Source organism: Heptranchias perlo, chromosome 3 (assembly GCF_035084215.1).
Source record: "Heptranchias perlo isolate sHepPer1 chromosome 3, sHepPer1.hap1, whole genome shotgun sequence".
Classification (NCBI taxonomy): Eukaryota; Metazoa; Chordata; class Chondrichthyes; order Hexanchiformes; family Hexanchidae; genus Heptranchias; species Heptranchias perlo.
In genome coordinates this window covers 9,593,780-9,621,548 of record NC_090327.1, presented here as the reverse complement: position 1 = coordinate 9,621,548, position 27,769 = coordinate 9,593,780, and the positions used below count along the sequence as shown (strand labels likewise).

Genomic DNA, 27,769 nt, shown 5'->3' with positions numbered 1-27,769 from the left:
GTGCGCCGGTGGTGAAGGGAGTGAATGTTTAGGGTGGTGGATGGGGTGCCAATCAAGCGGGCTGCTTTATCTTGGATGGTGTCGAGCTTCTTGAGTGTTGTTGGAGCTGCACTCATCCAGGCAAGTGGAGAGTATTCCATCACACTCCTGACTTGTGCTTTGTAGATGGTGGAAAGGCTTTGGGGAGTCAGGAGGTGAGTCACTCGCCACAGAATACCCAGCCTCTGACCTGCTCTTGTAGCCACAGTATTTATATGGCTGGTCCAGTTAAGTTTCTGGTCAATGGTGACCCCCAGGATGTTGATGGTGGGGGATTCGGCGATGGTAATGCCATTGAACGTCAAGGGGAGGTGGTTAGACACTCTCTTGTTGGAGATGGTCATTGCCTGGCACTTATCTGGCGCGAATGTTACTTGCCACTTATCAGCCCAAGCCTGGATGTTGTCCAGGTCTTGCTGCATGCAGGCTCGGACTGCTTCATTATCTGAGGGGTTGCGAATGGAACTGAACACTGTGCAGTCATCAGCGAACATCCCCATTTCTGACCTTATGATGGAGGGAAGGTCATTGATGAAGCAGCTGAAGATGGTTGGGCCTAGGACACTGCCCTGAGGAACTCCTGCAGCAATGCCCTGGGGCACATTGAACGACTCCTCCTTTAACTCCACTCTCTGCCTCCAAATAAAAGGTTTTGATACGGGGGAACCCGTATGCTCCCAGCTATGCCTGCCTTTTCATGGGATAAGTGGAACATTCTTTGTTCCAATCCTACTCGGGTCCCCTCCGTGACCTCTTTTTCTGGTACATTGATGACTTTGTCGTGCCACTTCCTGCTCTAGCCCTGAACTGGAAAATTACATCAACTCTGCTTCAAATCACCACCCTTCCCTCACCTTCACATGGTCCATCTCCGACTCTTTCCTTCCCTTCCTTGACTTCTCTATCTCCCTTCTGGCATAGGCTGTCAACCAATACCTACTACAAGCCCACCAACTCCCAAAGCTACCTTGATTATCCTTGCTCCCACCCCGCTTCCTCTAAGTACTCTATTCCATTCTCCGAGTTTCTCCATCGCCATTGTATCTTTTCCAATGATGCCACCTTCCACACCAGAGTTTCTGAAATGTTTTCCTTTTTCCTCAGCCGAGGATTCCCCTCCACTGTAGTTGACAGGGCCCTCGACCGTGTCCGCCCCATTTCCCGCACTTCCGTCCTCACTCCTTCCCCTCCATCCCAGAATTACGATAGAATCACGATAGGATCTCCCTTGTCCTCACCTTCCACCTCACCAGCTTCGGCATTCAACGGATCATCTTCCGTTATTTCCGCCACCTCCAGCGCAATGTCATCACCAAACACCCCTCCCCTCTCCTTTTAGTATTCCGAAGGGACCGTTCCCTCCGTGACACTGTGGGTCCAACTCTTCCAACACTTGCTCCCCTTCCCCCAGCACCTTTTCTGACAAGCTCAGGAAATGCAGCACCTGCCCTTTCTCCTCCTCCTTTCTCACCGGGGCCCCAAACACACTGTCAGGGTGCAACAGCGATTTACCTGTACTTTTTCCAATTTAGTATACTGTATTCATTGCTCACAATGTATTGGGGACATTGGGTGATCGCTTTACTGAACACCTCCATTCAGTCCGCAAGATAACCCTAAGCTTCCAGTCGCTTGCCACTTTAAATCTCGATCCCACTCTGATCTCTGTTCTTGCCCTCCGACACTAATCCAATGAAGCTCAACGCAAGCTCGAGAAACAGCACCTCATCTTTCTACTGGGCACTGTACAGTTTCCAGCCTTAATATTCAGTTTAACAACTTTAATAATTAACAACCACTCCCATTTTTTCTCGGACAGCTGGTGCTGGTAATAAAGGATGGCTGCACCATTGCCACTGGGAGCGGAGGAGGTGTGGGCTGGTGCTTGTTGTGGGGATCCCCTATTGGTACACGGGCGGAGGGGTGGATCACACCCCTGGGGCCCACCTGCCTTTCTTACGTCTCGCTCCCGAGTCACGGGAGACTTCCTATCTTTGCCAGATTTCCCATGCTTCCCTCCAACTCTGCTATTCTGCTGAAACCATTTACATTCTGCTGAACCCATCTGTTGTTGCTATACTTGTCTCATTATCACAACATTTTGCCTTGCACCATCATTACTTTTGTCATTTAATCGCTCCTGCCCTCCACCCTATCACAGATCTCTCTCTTTTGTTCTTTTCTTGCACCACCTTTTTCCCTGGCTCTGTACATTTTTTTTTTAATTCGTTCATGGGATGTGGGCATCACTGGTGAGGCCAGCATTTATTGCCCATCCCGAATTGCCCTTGAGAAGGTGGTGGTGAGCCGCCTTCTTGAACCGCTGCAGTCCGTGTGGTGAAGGTTCTCCCACAGTGCTGTTAGGAAGGGAGTTCCAGGATTTTGACCCAGCGATGATGAAGGAACGGCAATATATTTCCAAGTCAGGATGGTGTGTGACTTGGAGGGGAACGGGCAGGTGGTGGTGTTCCCATGTACCTGTTGCTCTTGTCCTTCTAGGAGGTAGAGGTCGCGGGTTTGGGAGGTGCTGTCTAAGAAGCATTGGCAAGTTGCTGCAGTGCATCCTGTGGATGGTACACACTGCAGCCACTGTGCGCCGGTGGTGAAGGGAGTGAATGTTTAGGGTGGTGGATGGGGTGCCAATCAAGCGGGCTGCTTTGTCCTGGATGGTGTCGAGCATCATGAATGTTCTTGGAGCTGCACTCATCCAGGCAAGTGGAGAGTATTCCATCACACTCTTGACTTGTGCATTGTAGATGGTGGAAAGGCTTTGGGGAGTCAGGTGAGTCACTCACCGCAGAATACCCAGCCTCTGACCTGCTCTTGCAGCCACAGTATTTATATGGCTGGTCCAGTTAAACTTCTGGTCAATGGTGACCCCCAGGATGTTGATGGTGGGGATTCGGAGATGGTAATGCCGTTGAATGTCAAGGGGAGGTGGTTAGACTCTCTTGTTGGAGATGGTCATTGACTGGCGCGAATGTTACTTGCCACTTATCAGCCCAAGCCTGCATGTTGTCCAGGTCTTGCTGCATGTAGGCTCAGATTGTTTCATTATTTGAGGGGTTGCAAATGGAACTGAACACTGTGCAATCATCAGCAAACATCCCCATTTCTGATCTTATGATGGAGGGAAGGTCATTAATGAAGCATCTAAGATGGTTGGGCTTAGGACACTGCCCTGAGGAACTCCTGCAGCCATGCCCTGGGGCTGAGATGATTGGCCTCCAACATCCACTACCATCTTCCTTTGTGCTACGTATGACTCCAGCCACTGGAGAGTTTTCCCCGATTCCCATTGACTTCAACTTTACTTGGGCTCCTTGTGCTACACTCGGTCAAATGCTGCCTTGATGTCAAGGGCCGTCACTCTCACTTCACCTCTGGAATTCAGCTCTTTTGTCCATGTTTGGACCAAGGCTGTAATGAGGTCTGGAGCTGAGTGGTCCTGGCGGAACCCAAACTGAGCATTGGTGAGCAGGTTATTGGTGAGTAAGTGCCGCTTGATAGCACTGTCGATGACATCTTCCATCACTTTGCTGATGATTGAGAGTAGACTGATGGGGCGTTAACTGGCCGGATTGGATTTGTCCTGCTTTTTGTGGACAGGACATACCTGAGCAATTTTCCACATTGTCGGGCAGATGCCAGTGTTGTAGCTGTACTGGAACAGCTTGGCTAGAGGGGCAGCTAGTTCTGGAGCACAAGTCTTCAGCACTACAGCCGGGATGTTGTCGGGGCCCATAGCCTTTGCTGTATCCAGTGCACTCAGCCATTTCTTCATATCACGTGGAGTGAATCGTATTGGCTGAAGACTGGCTTCTGTAATGGTGGGGATATCGGGAGGAGGCTGAGATGGATCATCCACTCGGCACTTCTGGCTGAAGATGGTTGCAAACGCTTCAGCCTTGTCTTTTGCACTCACGTGCTGCACTCTGCCATCATTGAGGATGGGGATGTTTGCAAAGCCTCCTCCTCCTTCTAGTTGTTTAATTGTCCACCACCATTCACGACTGGATGTGGCAGGACTGCAGAGCTTCGATCTGATCCGTTGGTTGTGGAATCGCTTAGCTCTGTCTATAGCATGTTGCTTCCGCTGTTTAGCATGCATGTAGTCCTGAGTTGTAGCTTCACCAGGTTGGCACCTCATTTTTTAGGTACGCCTGGTGCTGCTCCTGGCATGCTCTTCTACACTCCTCATTGAACCAGGGTTGATCCCCTGGCTAGTTGGTAATGGTAGAGTGAGGAATATGCCAGGCCATGAGGTTACAGATTGTGCTGGAATACAATTCTGCTGCTGATGGCCTACAGCACTTTATGGATGCCCAGTTTTGAGCTGCTGGATTTGTTCTGAATCTATTCCATTTAGCACGGTGGTTGTGCCACACAACATGTAGGACGGTGTCCTCAGTGTGAAGACTGGACCTCGTCTCCACGAGGACTGTGCGGTGGTCACTCCTACCAACACAGTCATGGACAGAAGCATTTGCGACAGGTAGATTGGTGAGGACGAGGTCAAGTTGGTTCGCTTACCACCTGCCGCAGCTGCAGCTCGGCCAGCTCGGTCAGTAGTGGTGCTATCGAGCCACTCTTGGTGATGGACATTGAAGTCCCCCACCCAGAGTACATTCTGTGCCCTTGCTACCCTCAGTGCTTCCTCCAAGTGGTGTTCAACATGGAGGAGGACTGATTCATCAGCTGAGGGAGGGTGGTCGGTGGTAATCAGCAGGAGGTTTCCTTGCCCATGTTTGACCTGATGCCATGAGATTTCATGGAGTCCAGAGTTAATGTTGAGGACTCCCAGGGCCACTCCCTCCTGACTGTATATCACTGTACCACCACCTCTGGTCGGTTTGTCCTGCCGGTGGCACAGGACATACCCAGGGATGGTGATGGAATAGTCTGGGACGTTGGCTGAAAGGTATGATTCTGTGAGTATGGCTATGTCTAGCTTGACTAGTCTGTGGGACAGCTCTCCCAATTTTGGCACAAGTCCCCAGACGTTCGTGAGGAGGACTTTGCAGGGTCGACTGGGCTTGGTTTGCCTTTGTCGTGTCAGGTGCCTAGTGGTCCGATGCCAGGTGGTCCATCCGGTTTTAATCTTCTTATGACTTCTTTAAGCGAGATTTCACAACTGCGTGGCTTGCTGGGCCATTTCAGAGGGCAATTAAGAATCAACCACATTGCTGTGGCTCTGGAGTCACATGTAGGCCAGACCGGGTAAGGACGGTAGGTTTCCTTCCCTGATACTAGTATTTTAATTCCAGATTTTATTTAATTAATTGAATTTAAATTCCCCCAGTAACATAACCACTATGCTGCCGTACCCCTTGCTTAAAGCTGTTCATCTCTAACATCTTCCAGTTCTGATGAAAGGTCATCGACCTGATACGTTAACTCTGTTTCTCTCTCCACAGATGCTGCCCGATTTGTTGAGTGCTTCCAGCATTTTCTGTTTTTATTTCAGTGAATGGCCTTTAATCACACGAGGCAGTTTAATGCACCGGAACTCATATTCTTGTTTAAAAGACAGTGGCTAATTCAGTTTTGAACAAAATTAGAAACTATTCCAAACTAATGAGATTACATTGAAAAGTTGCCAGATGCAAATTTTAGGGGCAAAAAAATTCCATCTATGAGGCACAGATTTAGTTCTGCTCTAAAATAAATAGACAAGTGAGAAAAAGGTCATTCAGCACATCTGTGGGCAATCAGCTCATCTGGAGCAAAATTTTCCACCTATTCATTATGTTGTGGGCACAAAGTCTAGCCCCAAATTACTTGCAAGACGTGTATCTTTATCAAAGATAAAATGTTAAATAAGCGCTGTAATACAAAAACATGAAGTCGGAATGCTAGCGTTAAATTTAATCATCCTCATTCCACCATCTTTGAATCCTTTTGGCATCCTATTTTACCCTGAGCTGAGCAGCCGACACCTTATCCTCTCCATCAGCAAGTCCACCTACTCCCACCTCCATAATATCGCCCATCTCCGCCCCTGGTTCAGCCCATCTGCTGCTGAACCGTCATCTATGCTTTTATTGCCACCAGTCTTGACTATTCCAATAAACCCTACATTACAACAGTGGCTACACTTCAAAAGCCCTTCATTGGCTGTAAAGCAGTTTGGGATGTCCTGAGTTCGTGAAAGGCGCTATATAAATGCAAGTTGTCTCTTTCTTTTACTCTCCTGGCCTCCCATCTTCCACTCTCCATAATCTTAAACTCATCCAAAACTCTGCCAAAACGGCCAAGAATACATGCCAATGGAGTTGCAAAGAAAAGCCCAGAATTCTGCATGTATGGCGATAGCTAAATGGTTTGTTTTAAAACTATAGGCTTTGAATTGGTCAGACGGAGGTCAACAGAATAGATTGATAAGCAATTTATATGTGCTGTTTATGGTTTTGCTGTCTAAATGTTGGATTGGGATTAGTGAAATTATTCTTGCATTCTACGGCAATCATCACACTTGTGTAAGACTGCTATTGTTAAAAACCATGGTATGAACCATCCTTAAAATTTAGCCTCCATTTTTAATGAGCAGTCCATCAGCCTTAACAACAACAACTTGCATTTGTTTAGCGGCTTTAACGTAGTAAAATGTAGTAACAAGTGCTAATTATATATGTGGGCCTTTTGTAGCCGGAGATAAATCAAAAAAGTCACATTTTACCAATAGAAATAATACATATGCAAGACTGAACTATCTGCATAGCGTATTATTTACTGTACAATTTATGTAGCAATACTATTTAAGCAGAAGCCAGGTTACACAGACATATTTACCACTAACTGTAGTAGCTGGTATAAACAAAATGTTTCTATTTTGATGTCTACATAGAACAAAAGTTAGAAAGCCCCTGGAATTTGTGCTATGACTACAAAGTTTTGCATGTGGTGTTAAATAAGAACATAAGAAATAGGAGCAGGAGTAGGCCAATCGGTCCCTCGAGCCTGCTCCGCCATTCAATAAGATCATGGCTGATCTGATCCTAACCTCAAATCTAAATTCATGTCCAATTTCCTGCCCGCTCCCCGTAACCCCTAATTTCCTTTACTTCTAGGAAACTGTCTATTTCTGTTTTAAATTTATTTAATGATGTAGCTTCCACAGCTTCCTCGGGCAGCAAATTCCACAGACCTACTACCCTCTGAGTGAAGAAGTTTCTCCTCATCTCAGTTTTGAAAGAGCAGCCCCTTATTCTAAGATTATGCCCCCTAGTTCTAGTTTCACCCATCCTTGGGAACATCCTTACCGCATCCACCCGATCAAGCCCCTTCACAATCTTATATGTTTCAATAAGATCGCCTCTCATTCTTCTGAACTCCAATGAGTAGAGTCCCAATCTACTCAACCTCTCCTCATATGTCCACCCCCTCATCCCCGGGATTAACCTCGAGAGCAAGTATGTCTTTTCTTAAGTATGGAGACCAAAACTGTATGCAGTATTCCAGGTGCGGTCTCACCAATACCTTATATAACTGCAGCAATACCTCCCTGTTTTTATACTCTATCCCCCTATAAAGCACAAATGATTTCATGAACGTTAATCGGAAGTGTGCTAATGCAGGTGGGATCCAAATGATGTTTGCATTCACTTCAAATGAACATCAATTTTAAACTGTCATATTACATTTTTTTAAATGCTTACTTTTAGACACGGTACATTAATTGCCATTATGACTCAAGAGAGAGTCATAAAAATCTCAAGTGCAGGGATAGTTTATCTTGCTTAAACAAACTGAAGATATCCAAAGTGCACACTTATTTCAATAATGTATACTGTTCAAGAACATTAATTCCAATCGACTTTAATTATAATTGCAAAATAAGCCGTGTTCATCCCAGAATGCATCATTTAAAGTTGTCTTTAATCCTCCATTTAAAAACAAAAGAATAGTTTGGAAAGGCAGTTAAATATGAAGCAAATGTTTCTGCATTTTGAGTTGTTTTACACATTCTACTTTTTATTTTCAGATAGGAAGAACAATTGCATCAGGTGGAGAGACTTCAAGGGATTTTTTTTTGACTCATTCAAAATTTAAGATATCAATGTGATCCAGATGGGACATTTTAAAAGGGAGTTGTAGCTTAATGGCAATACCAGTTATGCAGGTAGAATATCTCTTCCTCTCCCTGCATGGGTCAAAGTATGCATGCTGGGTTTTACACAATTCAGATGAAGTTTGATTCATTTCAGCTGGGCTTTTATTTACTTCTATTCACACCTAAGTTATTTGTGGTGCTGCTTGGTTCAGTACAAGTTATGAACTACATATAATGAACCTGATCACTTTAGTGGGCAGTCCATTTACTTATTCAAAATGCAGCTGTTCGAAGAAGGAACATAACGAAAGGAAATAAGAACACAACACTGAAACAGATTTATGAAGTCATAGTCTAAAATTCCACCAGGAGTGTTTTGAATCCCCAAGTTGCTTTACTAAACCTTGCCAGACAAACTTTTTTTTTAAAGATATGGTGAGAGTGTGAGTCACACGTTTAAACTGAAATATTTCACTTATACTGTTGTCTTAAAAACATATTAATATTTACAATTAATTTTTTTAAATGTGTTTTAATGTGTAAAAAAGAACAATCTGGAGGGCTATAGAGAAAGAGCAGGGAACGGGACTAATGGGTGGCTCTTTCATAGAGCCTGCATGGGCATGATGGGCCGAATGGCGTCCTCCTGTGCTGTATGATTCCATGATATTCATGAACACCTTACAACTGGCATGCTCAATAATACTTTTGTGAGACAAGATAGTTCAAAGTTTCAGTTTGAACACCTCCACTAATTTACATGCTAAATTAATAATTTACATGAGTTTTCAAGGAATGATTTTTTGCAGAGGTATTGTTCAATATCCTATAAAATTTTGTTTCATAAGTTCATACAAATTAACAGTAAACAGCTGTATTGCCAAACACAAAATCATTTACAGACTTTTTTTAAAGAAGTAATTCAGTGTGCATACACACTTATAGGTTTAAACTGCACTACAACAAGAACTCGGATTTATGTAGCACTTTCAAAAGGAGAAAAACGTCCCACGGCACTTCTAAGAGGCATAATCAGAAAAAAAAACGAACGCCAAGTCACAGAAGGAGATATTAGGAGCGTTGCTACCACTCACAATTCGAAGTTAAAAGATTGAGAGTTCAAGCCCCAATCTGAGATTTGAGCACCGAGAGAATGCAGCATTGTCCTCCATACGAGATATTAACCCGAGGCCTTGTCCACCTGCAATGGAGGCTCAGGTGGATGGTGAAAATACCATTGAACTCTGAGAAAAAAGCGAATTCTATAGTTTATGAGGCCTTGTCCTGCATAGACAATGTTTCCCTACATAACAATAACTATTTTGCAACATTTCTGAGATGTGATGAGGCAATTTCTTTCTTGCTCAAGTCACTTGTTTCTGTGATCGAGTCAACAGCATGCTTGCATCAATATTATTAATGCATCTCATCATTTGGAAGACAGAGATCATAAATCATAGATAAAAGATCCTTCTCAATCTTTCAACCTCCTGCTCAACGAAAAGTATTTAAGTCTGGTGACCTTTTTACAATTGAAAGCTCTAAAACGCATGATTATCCTGGTGTTTTTTTCCAAATCTTCAATATCTTGTCACGGTTCACAGTTATTAGCCTTTTTTTTTTCTCCCTTGCTGCTAGTTCATAAGCCTATATTGCGGAAGGACCTTGAATTGAATGCATGAGCTAAAGGAAAGCACGTGAATTTTATTGGCATTGTAGCCGAGTGGTTATAACATAGTAACGGTTTCAGGCAGGAGGGGACCATCGGTCCAAGTATCCCACCAATCTATTAGTATTCCCTCATTACATTTCTAAATTAGATTTTTTTCTAGAAAGGGGTTCCTCTTTTCACACAACGTACATTTTATCAGACAACCAGATGTAAGCCAGACCAGGTATGGGTGCCAGATCCCCTTCCTTGAAGACTACTACTACTACTACTACTACTACTACTACTACAACAACAACAACAACTCGCATTTATACAGCACCTTTAAATGTAGTAAAACGTCCCAAGGTGCTTCATAGGAGCAATTATCAAACAAAATTTGACACCAAGCCACGTAAGGAGGTCTTAGAACGGGTGGCCAAAAGCTTGGCCGAAGAGGTTGGTTTTAAGGAGCGTCTAAAAGGAGGAGAGAGAGGTGGAGAGACGGAGAGGTTGAGTGAACCAGTTGGGTTTTTATGATAATCCTGCTTTCATTGCCTTTTTTTTTAAGCCAACACACAAATTACTAGATTTATTGAATTAATTTTCACAAGTTGCCATGGTGGCATTTGACCTCTGGATTTCTCGTTTGAGAAAGATTGACTATCCTGAGTCTTTTCTCTCTTGAAAAGAAAAGCCTGAGAGGGGATATAATAGAAGTGTTCACAATTATGAACGGTCAGGAGGAATTGGATCCAAGTTAAGCATTTCTGCCGTGTACAGAATTTAAGGACAAGGGCTTGTATTTACAAAAAAAAAATGGGATATGCCAGAAGAACTTTTTTTTTTAAAACTATAATGGTGATAAGTATGTGGAACAGATTACTGGCACAGTGATGGAACAAGAAACCTTAATGGGTTTCCAAGAAGGAACTAAACAGGTTCCTGTCAACAAATAGAATTCAGAGTTATTAGAAACGTACTGAGGGAATACTAATGGATAGGTGGGATAGATGCTCCGACGGTCTTCTCCTGCCTGAAACCGTTACTATGTTATAACCACTAGGCTACAATGCCAATAAAATTCACGAGCTTTCCTTTAGCTCATTCATTCAATTCAAGGCCCTGCCGCAATATAGGCTTATGAGCAAACAGCAAGGGAGAAAATTTTTTAAAAGGCTTGAATTTCTATAGTGCCTTTCACAACCTCAGGACGTCCCAAAGCGCTTTACTGCCAATTAATTACTTTTGTAGTAAAGTCACTGTTGTAATGTAGGAAACGTGGCAGCAATGTGATAATAACCAGATAATCTGTTTTTAGTGATATTGGTTGAGGTATAAATATTGGCCAAGACACCGGGGAGAACTCTCCAGCTCTTCTTCAAAACAGCGCCATGGGATCTTTTACGTCCACCTGAGAAGACGGACGGGGCCTCGGTTTAACGTAAGAACATAAGAAATAGGAGCAGGAGTAGGCCATCTGGCCCCTCGAGCCTGCTCCGCCATTCAACAAGATCATGGCTGATCTGGACATCTCAAGTGTACGTGCAGGCTGAATGTAACACTTGGGTCAACGTGCACGCACAGAATATTGACAGCATGACGTTATGTTACCAACAAAATACACTGCTGCCGAAAAGCAATACAAGAGCAGCTTCAATGTCCTTCGTTTTGAGCAGCCCCAAAAAAACACTAAATGCAATAAGTTGCCCGAGTGGGTGGGCAATGGGGCAAGAAGGTTCTCAAGAGATTCTGAAAAACAAGACCAAGACCAATTCCAACGTTTTATCACCCTAGTTTCTAGCAGCTCCAAGAAGATTACTGGAAAACTACCAGGGCATTCACACTAAAAACTGTCATAAGCAATCATGAAAAAAAACAGATGCAGGAGAGATCTCTCCCAGGAGTACTCAAAGATAAATCCATTTGTATGTCTTTATCCTGGAGTATTTCTATGAACTATGTAACACTCCTATTTGGCCACTTGGCCTCAACTGCACAAGCTGCCAAAAAACAAACATCTCTCGGTTCATCCCAGAATTCATGAAAATTATTATTCACTTCAATTTTAATTTTATCCAATATTTACTGACCAGTGAAGACTGAACAATGCTGAGGACAAGATTATTGTACAGGAGAAGCATCACAGTAAACTATTAAATGAAAGAATGAACAAACTAGTATTTATATAGAGCCTTTCGTGTCCTCAGGACGTCCCAAAGCACAAAGCAGCTAACGAAGCACTTTTTATGTGTATTCACAGTGATAGTGAAGGGAAAAGTGACAGCAAATTTGTACACGGCAAGGACCCACAAACAGCAATGAGATAATGGCCGGATAAATTGTTTTAGTGACGTTTGTTGTTCTTCGAAAAGTGATGTGGGATCTTTTACGCCCATCTGAGAGAGCAGACAGGCCTTGCTTTAATGTCTCATGCGAAAGATAGAACTTCTGCCAGCGCAACACTCCCTCAAGTACTGTACTGAAGTGTCAGCCTAGATTATGTGCTCAAGGCTCTGGAGTGGGGTTTGAACCCATGACCTTCTGACTCAATGGTGAGAGCGCTACCACTGAGCCAAAACTGACACCTTATAAACTACAGAGTGTATTGCACAAGAAACTTCTAAAGTAAAAAGTTACACACACACACAAGATGTTACACACATATTGGTATATCATTATTCCAGTCATAGACTGTAGCAAAAAAATGACCATATACCAGTGTCACAACCCAAAAGCAAATTTTTTAAGAATTCAAACCATCTTGAATGGTATCAAGTTGCAGAGACCAAGAAGGTCCCAAGTTTGATCTTTTGTCTAACCTATTAATATCAAACAACGTAGTAGTGGAGATGCTACGAATGGCCAAAAGTGTATGGTCTTTGGACGAGGGAATGAATGAGCTCAGCTATAATGCCTTCATTATCAAAAGCCAAATAGCATGCCTACCCTTACCATCATTAACACAATCACTTATTGTGTCACTTGATCAAGGTGCCCAAGGGCTGTGAGCACCAGCAGAACCACAGCACAGCATGAGTTACCAGTGACGAGAGGAGAAAAAAAAAATTAAAAAAATAAAAACAACATGACTACGAGCTGTGGGTTACGATTTGGCTTACTGGTGAAATTGCCCAGCATAGCAACTTATGATGTGAATCTCACTTGTGATCTTCAAAGAAAACGAAAAGAATCCCATTCCAAATTGTTGAGCTGTTTGTTCTAAAGGGACTTTATGCTTGTTGGAATTTACACTGAAGCAAAAATGCCCCAATACCACTTATATGAACTGAAACTCAGGGTGCTGAGAGCTACACACTCTCGAGAAGCTACTTGCTTTCTCAGCCCTCGTCGTTCATCTGTATAGCTCATCAGGCAAGAATAGCTTCCAGACATGAAATTCTAGTCATCTTTTCATAGTCAACTTTTCATTATCTTGACACTATCAAGATCAAGAGCAAAGTAAATTTTAAAGGCTCAAATGAAAACAGGTGCATAAAAAGTATACTTCTAAGTCTTTCAATCATCTGTTTTTGTGGAAAAAATGTCTTTATCTATGAACTGCAATAATCTAACTGACAAGCTGACAAGAGCCTTCTTACAAAGCATTATTTTACACGTTATGATAATAATTAAGTTTGTCTCAATTCACCAATTGAGTTTAAAGGCACCAATTGCACCACCACCATCTAGTGAATAAATTTAGAACCAACAACTAAGACCTGATAACAAATGTTAACTGCTGCCACTCACAAATGGAATCATAGAAATTACAAGGCAGAAGGAGGCCATTCAGCCCATCTCCGTTTTAATACTAAATGGGATGCCCTGTAACCCAGAGGGTCCTTGGGTGCATATGATTTTCCAAATAGCAGCTTTAACACTTTCAAGTAATGACAGGACAACGCAACAATCATTTTCTGCATGTGCCTAATGTTTAATGATGCCCAGCACAATTAACACATATATCAGAATTCCCTAATTAATCACATCATTAGACTAGATTAAAATTTGGAATTAATTGCATTTTTGTACAGAAATGTTACTGTAGCCCTGGATGGGGTTAACGAGTTCTTAAAAATCCTTCATCGGGTCTAATCTATTTTATTGATTCCGAAGTGAAGCAATTCAACAAGTAAATTAGTCAGCAGCTCTGGGTTTTTTTTTGTGCTGAGAATTACCAATAGTTAGAGAAGTAACAAGGGACAACTATGTTACTTCCTCGGATACTGCCACGTTTCTATAGATTTATGGCAAGCCAAAGGCCTTTATATTAAGCCACAATTAAATGTTTTGAATCCTGGGATAAATCCAGAGTTGATTTAACCAGCATTTAACTGTAAACGCTTAAGAAGTCTGAACATAACTAATTCTTCAGTAAAACTAGGGCTTTGGTTTTGTAGATTCAAATATAAGGCTCATCTTATTAAATTACCATTAGTTCATACAATTTCCAATTAGAAAGGCACAAAACTAAATATGAGTGTGTGTATTGTGTGTTTTGAGTCCATCATTTTTCAGATGTCACACTTTGTCACAGATGAAAACAATTGTTAAATTATAAAAACAGAAAGCCAATAATTTCCTGCTGTTAGCAATATGAAGAATTACCCTTTAATTAAGGAGTGGGCCTTTAGCGCGGAGGTAGCATTCCTGCCTGAGTCAGAAGGTTTAGGGTTCACCTGCTCCAGACAGTCCGTGAGCAGAGACCGGAGCTCTGGCTCCGAATTCTGGGTTGACATCCAGCGGCATACTCAAGTCCGGTGGGTGTGGGCGTGGGTGCCCCCCCCCCCTCAATCAAATGGATTGTGGGGGCCCATAAAACCCTCCAGCCATATAGAACTAACCACCCGAACGGTTGGGCCATGGAAGGAGGGTTCACACCCCAGGCCTCTCAGACTGTTAATCAGCCTGCAAATCCTTCCACTACTTCACAACCTTCTAAGAGTGTGAAGATACGGAAATCAAGCAAAGAAAGAAAAAAGACTGCATTTGTATAGTACTTTTCACGACCTCAGGACTCAAAACGCTTTACAGCGTAGTCACTGTTGTAATGTAAGAAACACGGCAGCAAATTTGCACACAGCAAGCTCCCACAAACAGCAATGTGATAATGACCAGATAATCTGTTTCTAGTGATGTTGGTTGATGGATAAATATTGGCCGGGACAACGGGGATAACTCCCCTGGTCTTCTGTGAAATCATGCCGTGGGATCTTTTACGTCCACCTGAGAGGACAGATTAACGCCTCATCTGAAAACCCTGGAATTGATCTCAGGAGGTGCCAGTTTGGAGCAATGGGACCTTGTGGCCTTACAGAAAGGCCAGTTGCACCTTAGCAACAAATAAATACACATTGTGCAATACATGGTTTAATGCGCCTGTCCTTATCAAACAGCATATCTTCTGATTTACTATAATCAACACTTTGTGGAAATTTGTTAGTTAATACGTAAACCTGTACCATTTTTACTGAAAGTGCATTTTTTACTGAAAAAATTACTCGAGTTTTGGGAAATCAAGACTTCACTGGAATTCAATTTTCGAAGCTCCACAGATGGTTAAATGGGTACCAGGAAGGACCCCAGGTTCAATTACTGACTTGAGCTACATTAGCTGACCTCAGCCATATTGGAAGTAGGGGACCCAATCGAGAACTCAAGACCACGGGATCGCTGTTTCTGCTCCCTATTGCTATCCAAGTGGAAAGTACATGCATGTGGAGAAAATTAATTCTCCACCTCCACCGCGCCTCCCCAACCACAAGATAGAATAGTCTGCCAACACTCGCTGTCAAGTATCATGCATAAGGAATGACCACTTGAGCAAGGTACTGGATACTGGCAGGATTTAGCTCAAGCACTCTACATAAGTCTGAAAATCTCTTCCCTCTGCACAACACTTGCTGGCTGTGAGCAAAACCCACCATGGCTGGAATAGCTCAGCTCCTCAGATCTCATCTTTAATGCTGTCCAAACAGACTAATTTGTACACAAATTAGTGTAAAGTGTCATCTTTGCTCAGGTTAATGCCATTTATGTTAACTTGTTCCACTGTCTTCTTTACTTCCACAGAACTACTAAAAATACTCCTAAGTAAGAACAGACTTACCTGAAATAGACAATGGACGAAAGCAGGCCATTCATTTAAATGTGAACATTTCAGCATCAACTCTTGCACAAATATTTCACAAAATAGGGTAAGCTGTTTACTTATCAAAAAGCAGAGCAATTAAAATTGTAGAGCAGAACAAGCTGTGTTGGAGATGGGATGAGTAGGTCACTGAGGTACAACACAACAAATGAAGTACCATTTTCTTAGCAGTGTGGGATCCCATACAGCAAGTTTCCACTATAGGTATATGATGAACATACTAATCTAAAATATCAATTTGTATTCTGTATGCAAGTACATTTCAAGTCAGATCGCTGCAAGCACTTCAGGCAGTACAAGTGAGTGTTTTAAGTATTTCAAATAACATTCAACATACAATTTACCAGTTCATTAAAACACAGTAACGTCACCATTCTGTTTTACATTTGCATTTCCCACTGAAGAGTTCGCTAATGAATTGAGCAAAGATATTGGTGAATGCGACCAAATTGATTGTGTAGTAAATGAACTGCCTCTGGTGCATTCTTAATGGCTGTCAACTCACCAGTATGATGGAAGTCGAAGTAATTTGCCATAAAAAGCTGTGCTGAAAGGAGGGATGATCGGGGCAGGAGGACAGAATGATCCTCCACTATCCAAAAAGGTCAGGCCTGCCTGGAAACCAAATATCTGCAATAACAAAGCAGAGAGGATCAAAAACTGCACAACAAGAAAAGGTTTAATGAAGACAGGATGAAACATGTCAACTTCAATTTTCTTTACAATGAACACACACTAAACACTTGTCCCTATCATTGCATCACCACCTAGTCTGCCTAACTTCTCAAAGTCATGACCCTTAAACAAATTTTATCAAAAAAGGCTAGGATTTTTTTCCTTTACTTTTCCTATCATTAATTCAAAATGTAATTGTTTTAATAATCATATATTCAGTTAGTTGTACTTCAGACAACTCCAGCTGAGAGAGAGATCGGGGACAGCAATATACTTTCACCAAAGCTCTCCGGTTTTTCCAAAAAAATACAAAAATAGGACCAGCATCATGTGAGACAAGGCTACAAAATGTACTTATGGCCTCAATTTTGAAATGGTGACAGGGTGGCAGCGGGGGAGGGTGAAGGCGCGAGTGGCAAACCTGAATAAACAAAACTTAACGTTTCCGACGCGATCGCATTCGTAATTGATGGTGATTAACGTGCTGTCCAGGTTTCACGACCGGCAGCCAGTCTAATTGACAGGCTGGCTGCCGTCAGGAGCTGCAATGCGAGGGGGAGGGAAAGAGAGCGAGATGTCATCCGGCTTTGGAATGGAAGATCGGGGGTGGGGGGGGGGGAAAGAGGTGAAGATCGGTGGGGGGGCAAAGAGGGGGGGGATCAGAGAGGGAGACATCGGACATCGGAGCAGGGTGGAAAGGTAGGTTGATTTTGTGTTTTAACTTTGTGCAATAAATTTTTTATTCAATTTATTTTGTTTCTTTTTGCCTGATCTGGCCCTTCAGAATCAGAAGTCGTGGGAAAGTAGCCCAGGTAAGTTAAAAATCATTCTAACGAGCTAATATGTCACAGGTAAAGTGCCTTAAGTACCAATGAGGTACATTTGGCTCTTTAACTATCATCTAGTGCTTGGGCCCCAGCTATTCACAATATATATCAATGATTTGAATGAGGGAACCAAATGTAATATTTCCAAGTTTGCTGACGACACAAAACTAGGTGGGATCGTGAGTTGTGAGGAGGATGCAAAGAGGCTTCAAGGCGATTTAAACAAGTTGAGTGAGTGGGCAAATACATGGCAGATGCAGTATAACGTGGATAAATGTGAAGTTATCCATCTCGGAAGGAAAAACAGAAAGGCAGAGTATTATTTAAATGGTGATAGATTGGGAAATGTTGATGTACAAAGGGACCTGGGTGTCCTTGTACACCAGTCACATAAAGCAAACATGCAGGTGCAGCAAGCAATTAGGAAGGCAAATAGTATGTTGGCCTTCATTGCAAGGGGATTTGAGTGTAGGAGTAAGGATGTCTTACTGCAGTTATACAGGGCTTTGGTGAGACCACACCTGGAGGATTGTGTGCAGTTTTGGTCTCCTTACCTAAGAAAGGATATACAAGCCATGGAGGGAGTGCAGCGAAGGTTCACCAGACTGATCCCTGGGATGGCAGGACTGTCATATGAGGAGAGATTGGGTCAACTAGGCCTGTGTTCACTAGAGTTTAGAAGAATGAGAGGGGATCTCATTGAAATGTGTAAAATTCTGACAGGGCTAGTCAGACTGGATGCAGGGAGGATGTTTCCCCTGGCTGGGGGGGTCCAGAACGAGGGGTCACAGTCGCAGGATACAGAGTAGGACATTTAGGACTGAGATGAGGAGAAATTTCTTTACTCAGAGGGTGGTGAACCTGTGGAATTCTCTACCACAGAAGGTTGTGGAGGCCAAGTCACTGAATATATTTAAGAAGGAGATAGATAGATTTCTAGACACAGAAGGAATCAAGGGGTATGGGGAGAGAGCGGGAATATCGTCTTGAGATCGAGGATCAGCCATGATCATACTGAATGACGGAGCAGGCTCAAAGGGCCGAATGGCTTACCCTGCTCTTATTTTCTATGTTTCTTTTCCGCCGGCAATTAAAGCCGGCGGGACTTTTGGATTCGGGACACCCGCGGGCACACAGGTGCATCCGTGGGGAACATGGAAGTCGGCAGGTTGGAGCCGGCTTCTGAACTCGCTCTGCAATTCTGCAATTTTTGCAGCCCCCCGCCCCCAACGCATCCGTAATTTACGTGTAAAATCGAGCCCTGTATCTCAGTTAACCAAGAGACCAAAATAAATGAGGATTGAGATGTGAACACTAACCTTTTGACTAAACAGGATTTAAATCTACATTATATCAAGAAATAATGCCTAGGTTTTAACAATTTTGTCTGCCGCCCAGTCAATGGCACTCACTTAATAGAGCTGTTCAAAAATAATTTTACATCTTTGCTTCAATTACCAGTAATACTATAACAGCTACTAAGTGGCATCATTTTTGCAATAAATGTCAGAGATAAAGGGATAAAAGTGTTACTTGCGGGGAACCTCGAAAATTCAGTGTGCTTTGCTCTGATTTCTATTTCGATTTAAATAAATTTATGAAACTGTGTGCGCTAGCTTTAGTTTCAAAATATACGCTCAGAAAGCAATGTACGTTTGTTGTAATTCGAGAAACAGCAATTAAGATGTATTCAAGACACACCAGCTGTACTTCCACAAAATTGTATTTCTGTGTGTTAAACTTCAGCTGGTACTCATTAAACAATCTAATCATCCAAACGTCGCTTTACTGTAAAAGATCAGGTTTCACAAATGGGAAAAAGAATTTTCAAAGAATGTGAATGATTGAAAATAAGAAGGGACATTCTTATTGTTTGAGTGTTAAACCTACCCAATAGCACATTAACTAGAGAACGAGTTAAGCCAAACACAGTTGCAGTTGCTTGCTGAATCCCCACAAATCAATGCTGCTTATTATTAAGCATTCTTGCCAATTACTAACAACTTTTTCATCATACTACTACAGAAATGGATTTTAATTCTTATAATTAACTAGCAGAGTTTAAAGTCTGATACACTGCCAAGTTACGTCCGCTAATCCAAAAGTTACTCTTAAGAAAAAAAGAACAGCAATGAGACATATTAGTGTTCAACCTCCGAGTTTCCTGTAACATTTATACCATTTCAAAAGGCCTGGTGTCAGCCTAGTGACACTCCAGATGTGTCTATGATGTGGAAAACTGCCCAACTGGTCCAAACACCAATGGGCTAAAAATGTCACAACTGACTTTAATGATAAATACAACATGATGCAGACTGCCAGTTTGTGAGGTCACCATTGAGTAAGCATGAAACAATGCATTCACTACATTCACAAAGATAAACAAAAGTATTTAAATCAGATATTGAGGTTAAAATTCTTCTAATCTAATTGGAATGAAAAAATCAGTGTGAGTACAACGTGTGAATTTCAGAACACCCCCTCCCACCCCCTTAACAATCCTTCGCCCCTACTCCCCATTTTTCTTTTGCTGCAATTTTATGGATCTCTCTAAAGTCAGATCTTTGATTCACTTATGCTATAGTTAGATGAGTATTCCTAGGCCTCTGGAAATACCATAAACAACAACAACTTGCATTTATATAGCGTAATAAAACATCCCAAGGTGCTTCACAGGAGCGATTATCAAACAAAATGCCGAGCCACATAAAGAGATATTAGGACAGGTGACCAAAAGCTTGGTCAAAAAGGTAGGTTTTAAGGACCGACGAGGCAGAGAGGATTAGGGAGGAATTCCACCGCTTAGGGCCCAGGCAGCTGAAAGCACGGCCACCAATGGATCACTTTGATTCCAGTCACCAAGGGCGTATAAGAATAGAGCAGATTGACTTGGCCTATAACCTTTATGAGGCGTTTTAATCATTTTGCTAATATTTCCACCTTCTTCCTTTTGAGCCCCCCCATGCAGTGAAGCATTCCCAGCAGAGCTGTTTGAAATTGATCTGCTCCCATCTGCGTCGATACCGTTTGTGCTGGAGTATCCAAAAGTGATGAACGCACTGATTTTCTCCCCAATTCAGGAAGCGTTTAGCGCCCACTCCGCACCTCACCTTTAATGGTGAAATCAATCATTTGAGGACATGTGGGAAGAAAGCAGAGTCCTGCTGCACCATGGTACAATGTGCCAGTGCAACTGGGAAACGCAGCAGACTTTTCTTAACAAGAACTTGCTACAACAAATCTACTAAATATAGTAATTTGAATATTTAGATAACTTTCTGTCCATATCAAAACAATATTATAGTTTGATTTTCTGCTAAATCTTTCGCATATTTTTTTCTCACATCCTAATTTTTTTTCCAATTGAGCCCAACTATGCCTCCCACACAAAAGTCTTACAGATGGAGCGAGCATATGCACAACGTCACAAGCTGACTGTCCATTTGTGAATGTGAGCACACGTTACCAATGTTCAACACCAGGCCAATCCTTTGTTCCAGCTGTGCAAACATGACAGCTCAAGCTCCCATAACAGACAGACAAGCAGGGATCAGAATGGTTCCAGTCACTTGCAGCATGAGCTTATCAATCTGCTGTGGACAACCACTGGCAAATTTTCATATTCATTTAGTGAATGTAGTTGAAGTTGTATGCATTGCTAAGAATTTCTTTTGGAGGGAAAAAAGTAGCAGTTTTGCAGACTAAGTTCTTAAGAATAGCCACGTACAATGTTGAACACATCCGCTCCTGAATTTATCCCCACAGTTTTGTGCTGGGTACACAATGCTGTAGTATTTGAATCCAAATTGCAACCTTTACTACACAGAAAGCACATTAGATTCATATGTAAATATGGGCAAATCTGACATCTATTTTGTGCAGTGAACAATAAGAACGGCAAACCTCCAAAAAAAAGGGCTGAAACTTATCTCAGTTTCAGGTCAGCAACACCGACTAATTCAGAAGCAACTTGAGCACATAAATGTCATGGGCCCCACTTCCATATCCTGTGCACCTGACAAAACAGCCATCACCGTCAACTTCCTGTAACTGGTTCACCCTTTCCTGCAACTACTTTTCTCTTATGTACTGGCATGAATTCCAAATAAACGTTAAAAAGAAACTGAATTTTTTTTTTAAACTTCTAATTTTGGCACTTTGAGTTGCATAGTAGAGAAGGCAAGGAAAGGAAAACTGGTGCATGGGAGTATAAATCCAGCTGCTTGCTGGTGAGAGTTATAGATTTTTTTTTCTGCCTATAGGCGCAACAACTGTTCTTTAATATAAATGGGGGATTTCAAGCGACAACGCAGAACCACATGTCCAATTCAACTTATTTCAAACAAATCCAGCATGGGTTTCTATGGTAAATCAAGTACATGAGAACAGTTATAATCCTAGTCTTAGCATAAAACCATACTTAGGCTTCACCAAAGAGAACTTTTTACAGTTTTGGTGGGTATCCTGCAACTTGGTGGAAACAGGAGCTGAAAGGAGCCACCCACATAATAAAGCATGCCATCCATTGAGTAACCCACAAGTGACATTTGATGAAAGGTTCATAATGTATATCTTTATAATCACCTGGCGGAAGACAGCAGTCAACTGATGCCAAACTTGCAGGGGGGGGTTAGGGAGAGGAGGTGACATCAAAGAAAGAGTCAACATTGTTTAAATAAAAGTTGCAAAAATGTATCTACAACAAAAACAACAACAACTTGCATTTATATAGCGCCTTTAACGTAGTAAAACATCCCACGGCGCTTCACAGGAGCGTAATCAAATATAGGCGCAACAACTGTTCTTTAATATAAATGGGGGACAAACAATATTAGGACAGACGACCAAAAGCAAGGTCAAAGAGGTAGGTTTCATGGAGTGCCTTAAAGGAGGAGAGGCAGAGAGGTTTGGGGAGGCAATTCCAGAGCTTAGGCCCTAGGCAGCTGAAAGCACGGCCGCCAATGGTGGAGCGATGAAAATCGGGGTGCCCAAGAGGCCAGAATTTGAGGAGCGCAGAGATTTAGGAGGGTTGTAGGGCTGGAGAACGTTACAGAGATAGGGAGGGGCAAGGCTATGGAGGGATTTGAAAAAAAAGGTTGAGAATTTTAAAATTGAGGCAAATATATCCGTGAGGCAAATGCTGTTACACTTTTGAGAGATTAAGAGTATGCATATGAAAAAAGAATGCACACGCAAAGCAGCGCCATCATACACAGTAGTGGAGTGTGAGCTTGTCCCTCACAACTCCCACATGGATTTCCTGGTCTTGGCAATATCTTTGTGGAAAATGACAAAAAATAATAGTTACATCTTAGAGAGTATAGCAGTGAAGACAATTCTTTCACAATACCAAGTTGAGTCTCAGTGCCGCTGATCCCTTCAGTGACTTATCTACACAAGCACTGAGTTTATAGAATGCCTAATTTTGTTGGATGTAATTTTTTTTTAAAAAGAGCTTTTGGGTGAATGCACCATCCAGTGCGCTACCATGTCACATAACTAGAAACCTTCCAGATTCAATGCTTGGTCTGCGGTGAGTTAGCTATGGCAGTGGTGGGGTGACTATAATTACGAACATACAAACAATGACGAACAAGAAAAGACCCTCTGGTCCATCCAGCCTGTCCCACACAATTGTGATAACCTTGTGCATCACAATATATACAGTGCTCACAAAAACCAGATAAAAAACCCAGGCCAAATTGGGGGAAAAATCTGGGAAATTCCTCTCCGACCCTCTTCGGCAATCGTAACTAGTCCAGGAGATTAGTTTCAGTGTCACTGCACCAGGGTAAACGGTTCGTCTCCTGATTGGTATCCAGTGATCCTGCCAGAGAGGTTGTGGGTGGGCCCAGCAGGTGAAACAGTATCAAGCTCAGCCATGATGCTGCCCATAATAAAATGGCCTAAATGCACTCACTGTCGGGGTCATAGAGCACAAGTGGCCACTTCAGCGAAATGGTCCATGCAATCGCACCCCAGTAGGAGTCATTTCCTTCAGCAGAGAGTGCATGAAACTTGTAACAAAAGTTAAGATTGCCTAACTTGTAGGATGTAGAATGATAGTATCCTTCACACACCACAATTCCTGCTGACCATTCCCACAGGTTCAGCTGAATTTGTTTTAGGGTTGGTTAGGAATTTTATGGCAGTTGAGATTATCTTCAGATCAAAACGGAACAGATTTCTATAATGCAGTTCCTACGGCTTTACACAAGATGGGAGCCTGTATTGTTCCCAGCATGGTACCAAGATGCAAATTCTTATGGACATGCTCAGAATATGGTTTCACCAGAATCAGCCGAGATTGGTCAAGTTCCTATGACATGCAAAGGATGCAGATTGATGAACAAAAGGAAATTTCATTAACAGCATTCCTTTTCTACATTAAAACTTAAAAATAATCGCTAACAGTTCCATCATTTGACTATTTCAGAAGATTCTGTTAATATTTCTGCTTCCAATGTGAGTGCTGACCATCAGGGAATCAGTTTGGGAGCGCTTGCACAACAGTGCTAATGCCTCAACTTCCGCACACAATTAAACAGTCACTGAATCATTGCATTTCTGCTGTTGTTAATTCAGCTCCCTCATACGAGTCCAGCTCAATAAGTCTTCTCAGCTGGTTCTGTCAAATATGTTAGCAGCAATCACATAAGCCTAAAATATTTAAAGCACTAACCAATGGAAACACATCCAATCTGAACCATTACCTCACACCCAATGAAAAGATGCACATGTCTCAACAAACAGGGCGTGCTTTCCTCTCATTAAATTCAAAACAGCACCAGCAAAATTGCTCACTTTTCATGCATACGTGTTTAAAGGAGTATCCAGCAAAAAGTTTTTACACTAATACTTTCAGACAAGCAAAATTTAAACAGGACACATTTTCAATTTTAGAATAAACTTGAGTAACTGAGAAGCCAACATCTCAAAGATTAAAAATATAATGGCATTCATTTATTCTAGCAAATAACAATTGTGTTTTAACCTAAATACTTTGACCAGAAAGGCTGTAATACCAAGTGTGGTCATCACTGGTATTCTGTTATTATTACCACCGCCTTACAACAGAAAGAAAAGCTGGAAAGCAAACATACAAGACCCACTTGCAAACATTTCCTGAAATTTGGTCACAATTCTCATTAGGCTGTAACTCAAAAATGCAATTGCTTGCACGTGTACAATGAAAACCATAGGTTTTGCAAATAAGTCTGGCATTAGAATCCCCGCAGAATTATTCAAGTTAAAAAGCATGCCAATAATATGAATGTCAAAAGAGGGCATTGTCTAGAAAGGCTCAGTAATGGGATTCTTGCACAAATCACAACTACCAATTTGAGTCTTTTAAAAAAAAAATCTCCCTTTACCCTTCCTCACCTGAGGTTAATGGCTCCTGCTGGAGTATAGGCAGTAACAACCATTAAAATAGGCAACAGTACTTAAGCAAGTTATTCAATGGCCACAACATCTGTGCAATTGTATCCATTGTATGAATCACCACTTGCAGGAGATAAGGAGCAACAAGCAAATAAAATTGGAGGAAAAGCCAGTAGGGGGAATAAGGCATTCCCTGTATGCCTGGGGAAAAAGAGCCAAAACGGTTTGTCATTATGACAAGCACAGGTGATATATATTAATGCAATTATGTCACTGTACCCAAGTGTTTTGACAAAATCAAACTTTTTAAATGAAGGCTTTTTCCCCCTAGTGGCTCACTGCAGCACACTGCTGGGAAGGTTTATTTGTTCCTTCCCAAAATACCTCATTGCATGTTCCCTACAATGCAGAGGCAATATTATAGTGACTATTACACACTTTCTACTCTTTTCCCTAGTAAGAGGCAACAAGACTTTCGGCAGAACATAAAGAAAAAGTAAACACAAGTAAATATAAACAAAACAAAACTGATTCACAGTGGTGTGGAACCTGGAATCAAAATAAGATCCCCGCACTGTTACACCACAGCACATCCGTAACAAATATTCACACAGAAAAAATGTCTTTTATGACCAAAAATAGGTCCTGAATCAAGAACAAAAAAAAAGAATCTTGAAGTAGGACAATTAAAGGGTTATGGATAAAACAGACAGACAAAGAGGAACAGGCTGGCAGTGCAGGAGTCCCCTGGGAATGTGGCTCTCACAAACACCTGTATTCAGTGTTGAATACCAGTGAGGTGTTGACACCTCAGGGGAGTGCAGTCAGGAGCAAATCCACGGCACTGAAAGAGACTCGGTGCACTGAGGGAGGGCAAAAGAAATGCAGTTGTTGTAGGGGATTCGAAAGTCAAGGGGATAGACAGGCATTTCTACAACTGCTGACCCGAGTCCCGCATGGCGTGTTGCCTCCCTGGTGCCAGGGTAAAGGGCATCACTGAGAGGGTGCAGATCTTTTTGAGGGGGGAGGGGAAGAGGAACAGCCATAAGTCGTGGTCCACGTGGGAGCCAATGACATAAAGGAAAAGGGTTGAGGTCCTGCAGTCAGAGTTTCAGGAGCTAGGAAGGAAGTTAAAAAGGAGGACCTCAAAGGTAGTAATCTCTGGATTACTCCTACTGCCACGCGCTAGTGGGTCCAGAAATAGTAGGATAAGACAGGTTAATGCTGGAGCAATGGTACAGGAGGAAGGGGTTCAGATTCCTGGAGCACTGGGACTAGTTGTGGGGCAGGAGGGATCTGTTCAAGATGGACGAGTCGCACCTCAACAGACTGGGACCAATGTCCTCGCGGGGAGGTTAATTAGTACTGTGGGGGAGAGTTTAAACTAACTTGGCAGGGGGGTGGGCACCAGGATGAAACATTGGAGAGGAGAAACAAGGTGCGCAGAGGACTGGGAGGAACAAGTAGCACTAGAGGAAAGAATAGTTCAGATATCGGAGGTATCAGACAGGGGGCAAATGCGAGGTAGTCAAAGGTGAAATTGGACTGCATGTGCATAAACACACGTAGCGTGGTAAATTAAGGTTGGTGAGCTCCAGGCTCCAATCGCCACATGGGACTATGATATAGTGGCAATAACAGAGACCAGGCTCAAAGAAGGGGACGATTAGGTACTTAATACCCCTGGCCACAAGGTATTCAGGAAAGATAGAGAAGGAAAGAAGGGGGGGGGGAGGTGGCAGTATTGATCAAAGGAAATATTATAGCATTGGAAAGGGATGATTTGGTTGAGGGGCCAAAGACAGAATCTATTTGGTTAGAATTAAGGACAACAGAGGAGCTATTACACTACTAGGTGTATACAAAAGGCCACCAAATAGTGGGAAGGAGATAAAGGAGCAAATTTGCAGGCAAATTACAGAAAGATGCAAGAACTATAGAGTAGTGAAAATGGGGGACTTCAATTATCCCAATATAGACTGGGGCAGTAACAGTGTAAAGGGCAAAGAGGGGGAGGAATTCCTGAAATGTGTTCAAGAAAACTTTCTGGAACAGTGTGTTTCCAGCCCAACCAGGAAGGAAACAGCGCTGGATCTAGTTCAGGGGAATGAAGTGGGGCAAGTGGACCATGTTTCAGTGGGGGAGCATTTGGGGAACAATGATCATAATACCATTAGGTTTAGAATAGTTATGGAAAAGGACAAGGAACAATCAGATGTAAAAATGCCTAACTGGAGAGGGGCAAATTTCAGTGAGTTAAAAAAAGGATCTTGCCCAGGTGGATTGGAATCAAAAATTGGTAGTCAAAACAGTAATTAAACAATGGGAGGTCCTCAAGGAGGAGTTGGTTCAGGTACAGAGTAGACACATCCCTACGAGGAAGAAAGGAAGGGCATCCAAAGCTAGAGCTCCCTGGATGACTAAAGATTAAAATGAAACAGAAAAAGGAGGCTTATGATGAATGTAAGGTTCATAATATAGTACAGAACCAGACTGAATATAGAAAGTACAGAGGAGATCTAAAAAAGGGAATAAAAGGGACAAAGAGAGAATATGAGAATAGATTAGCAGCTAACATAAAAGGGAACCTAGAAGTCTTTTCTAAACATATAAATAGTAAAAGGGTAGTCAAAAGAAGCGAGGGACCCATTAGGGACAAAAAAGATCTTCTTGTGGAGGCAGAGGCCATGGCTGAGGCACTAAATGAATATTTCGTATCTGTCTTCACTAGAGAAGAGGATGCTGCCATTGTAGTAGCAAAGGAAGAGGTAGTAGCTATATTGGATAGGATAAAAATAGATGAAGAGGAGGTACTTAAAAGATTGGCAGTACTCAAAGTAGAAAAGTCACCCGGTCCAGATGGGATGTATCCTAGTTTACTGAGGGAAGTAAGGGTAGAAATTGCGGAGGCTTTGGCCACAATCTTCCAATCCTCCTTAGATATGGGATGGCGCTGGAGGACTGGAGGACTGCAAATGTTACACCCCTGT

The 27,769-nt window shown here is 42.4% G+C and overlaps 1 protein-coding gene across 3 annotated transcripts in view; it reads right to left on the bottom strand.

Annotated features, from left to right (window-relative positions):
- LOC137310136 (intermembrane lipid transfer protein VPS13B-like) overlaps positions 1–27,769 on the bottom strand; it is an 875,231-nt gene that overhangs the window by 646,438 nt on the left and 201,024 nt on the right. For all 3 annotated transcript variants that reach the window (XM_067978127.1, XM_067978114.1, XM_067978120.1), the window contains exon 16: positions 16,400–16,524. In XM_067978127.1, coding sequence (XP_067834228.1) covers positions 16,400–16,524 — 125 coding nt within the window. The remainder of the gene's footprint in view (positions 1–16,399; positions 16,525–27,769) is intronic.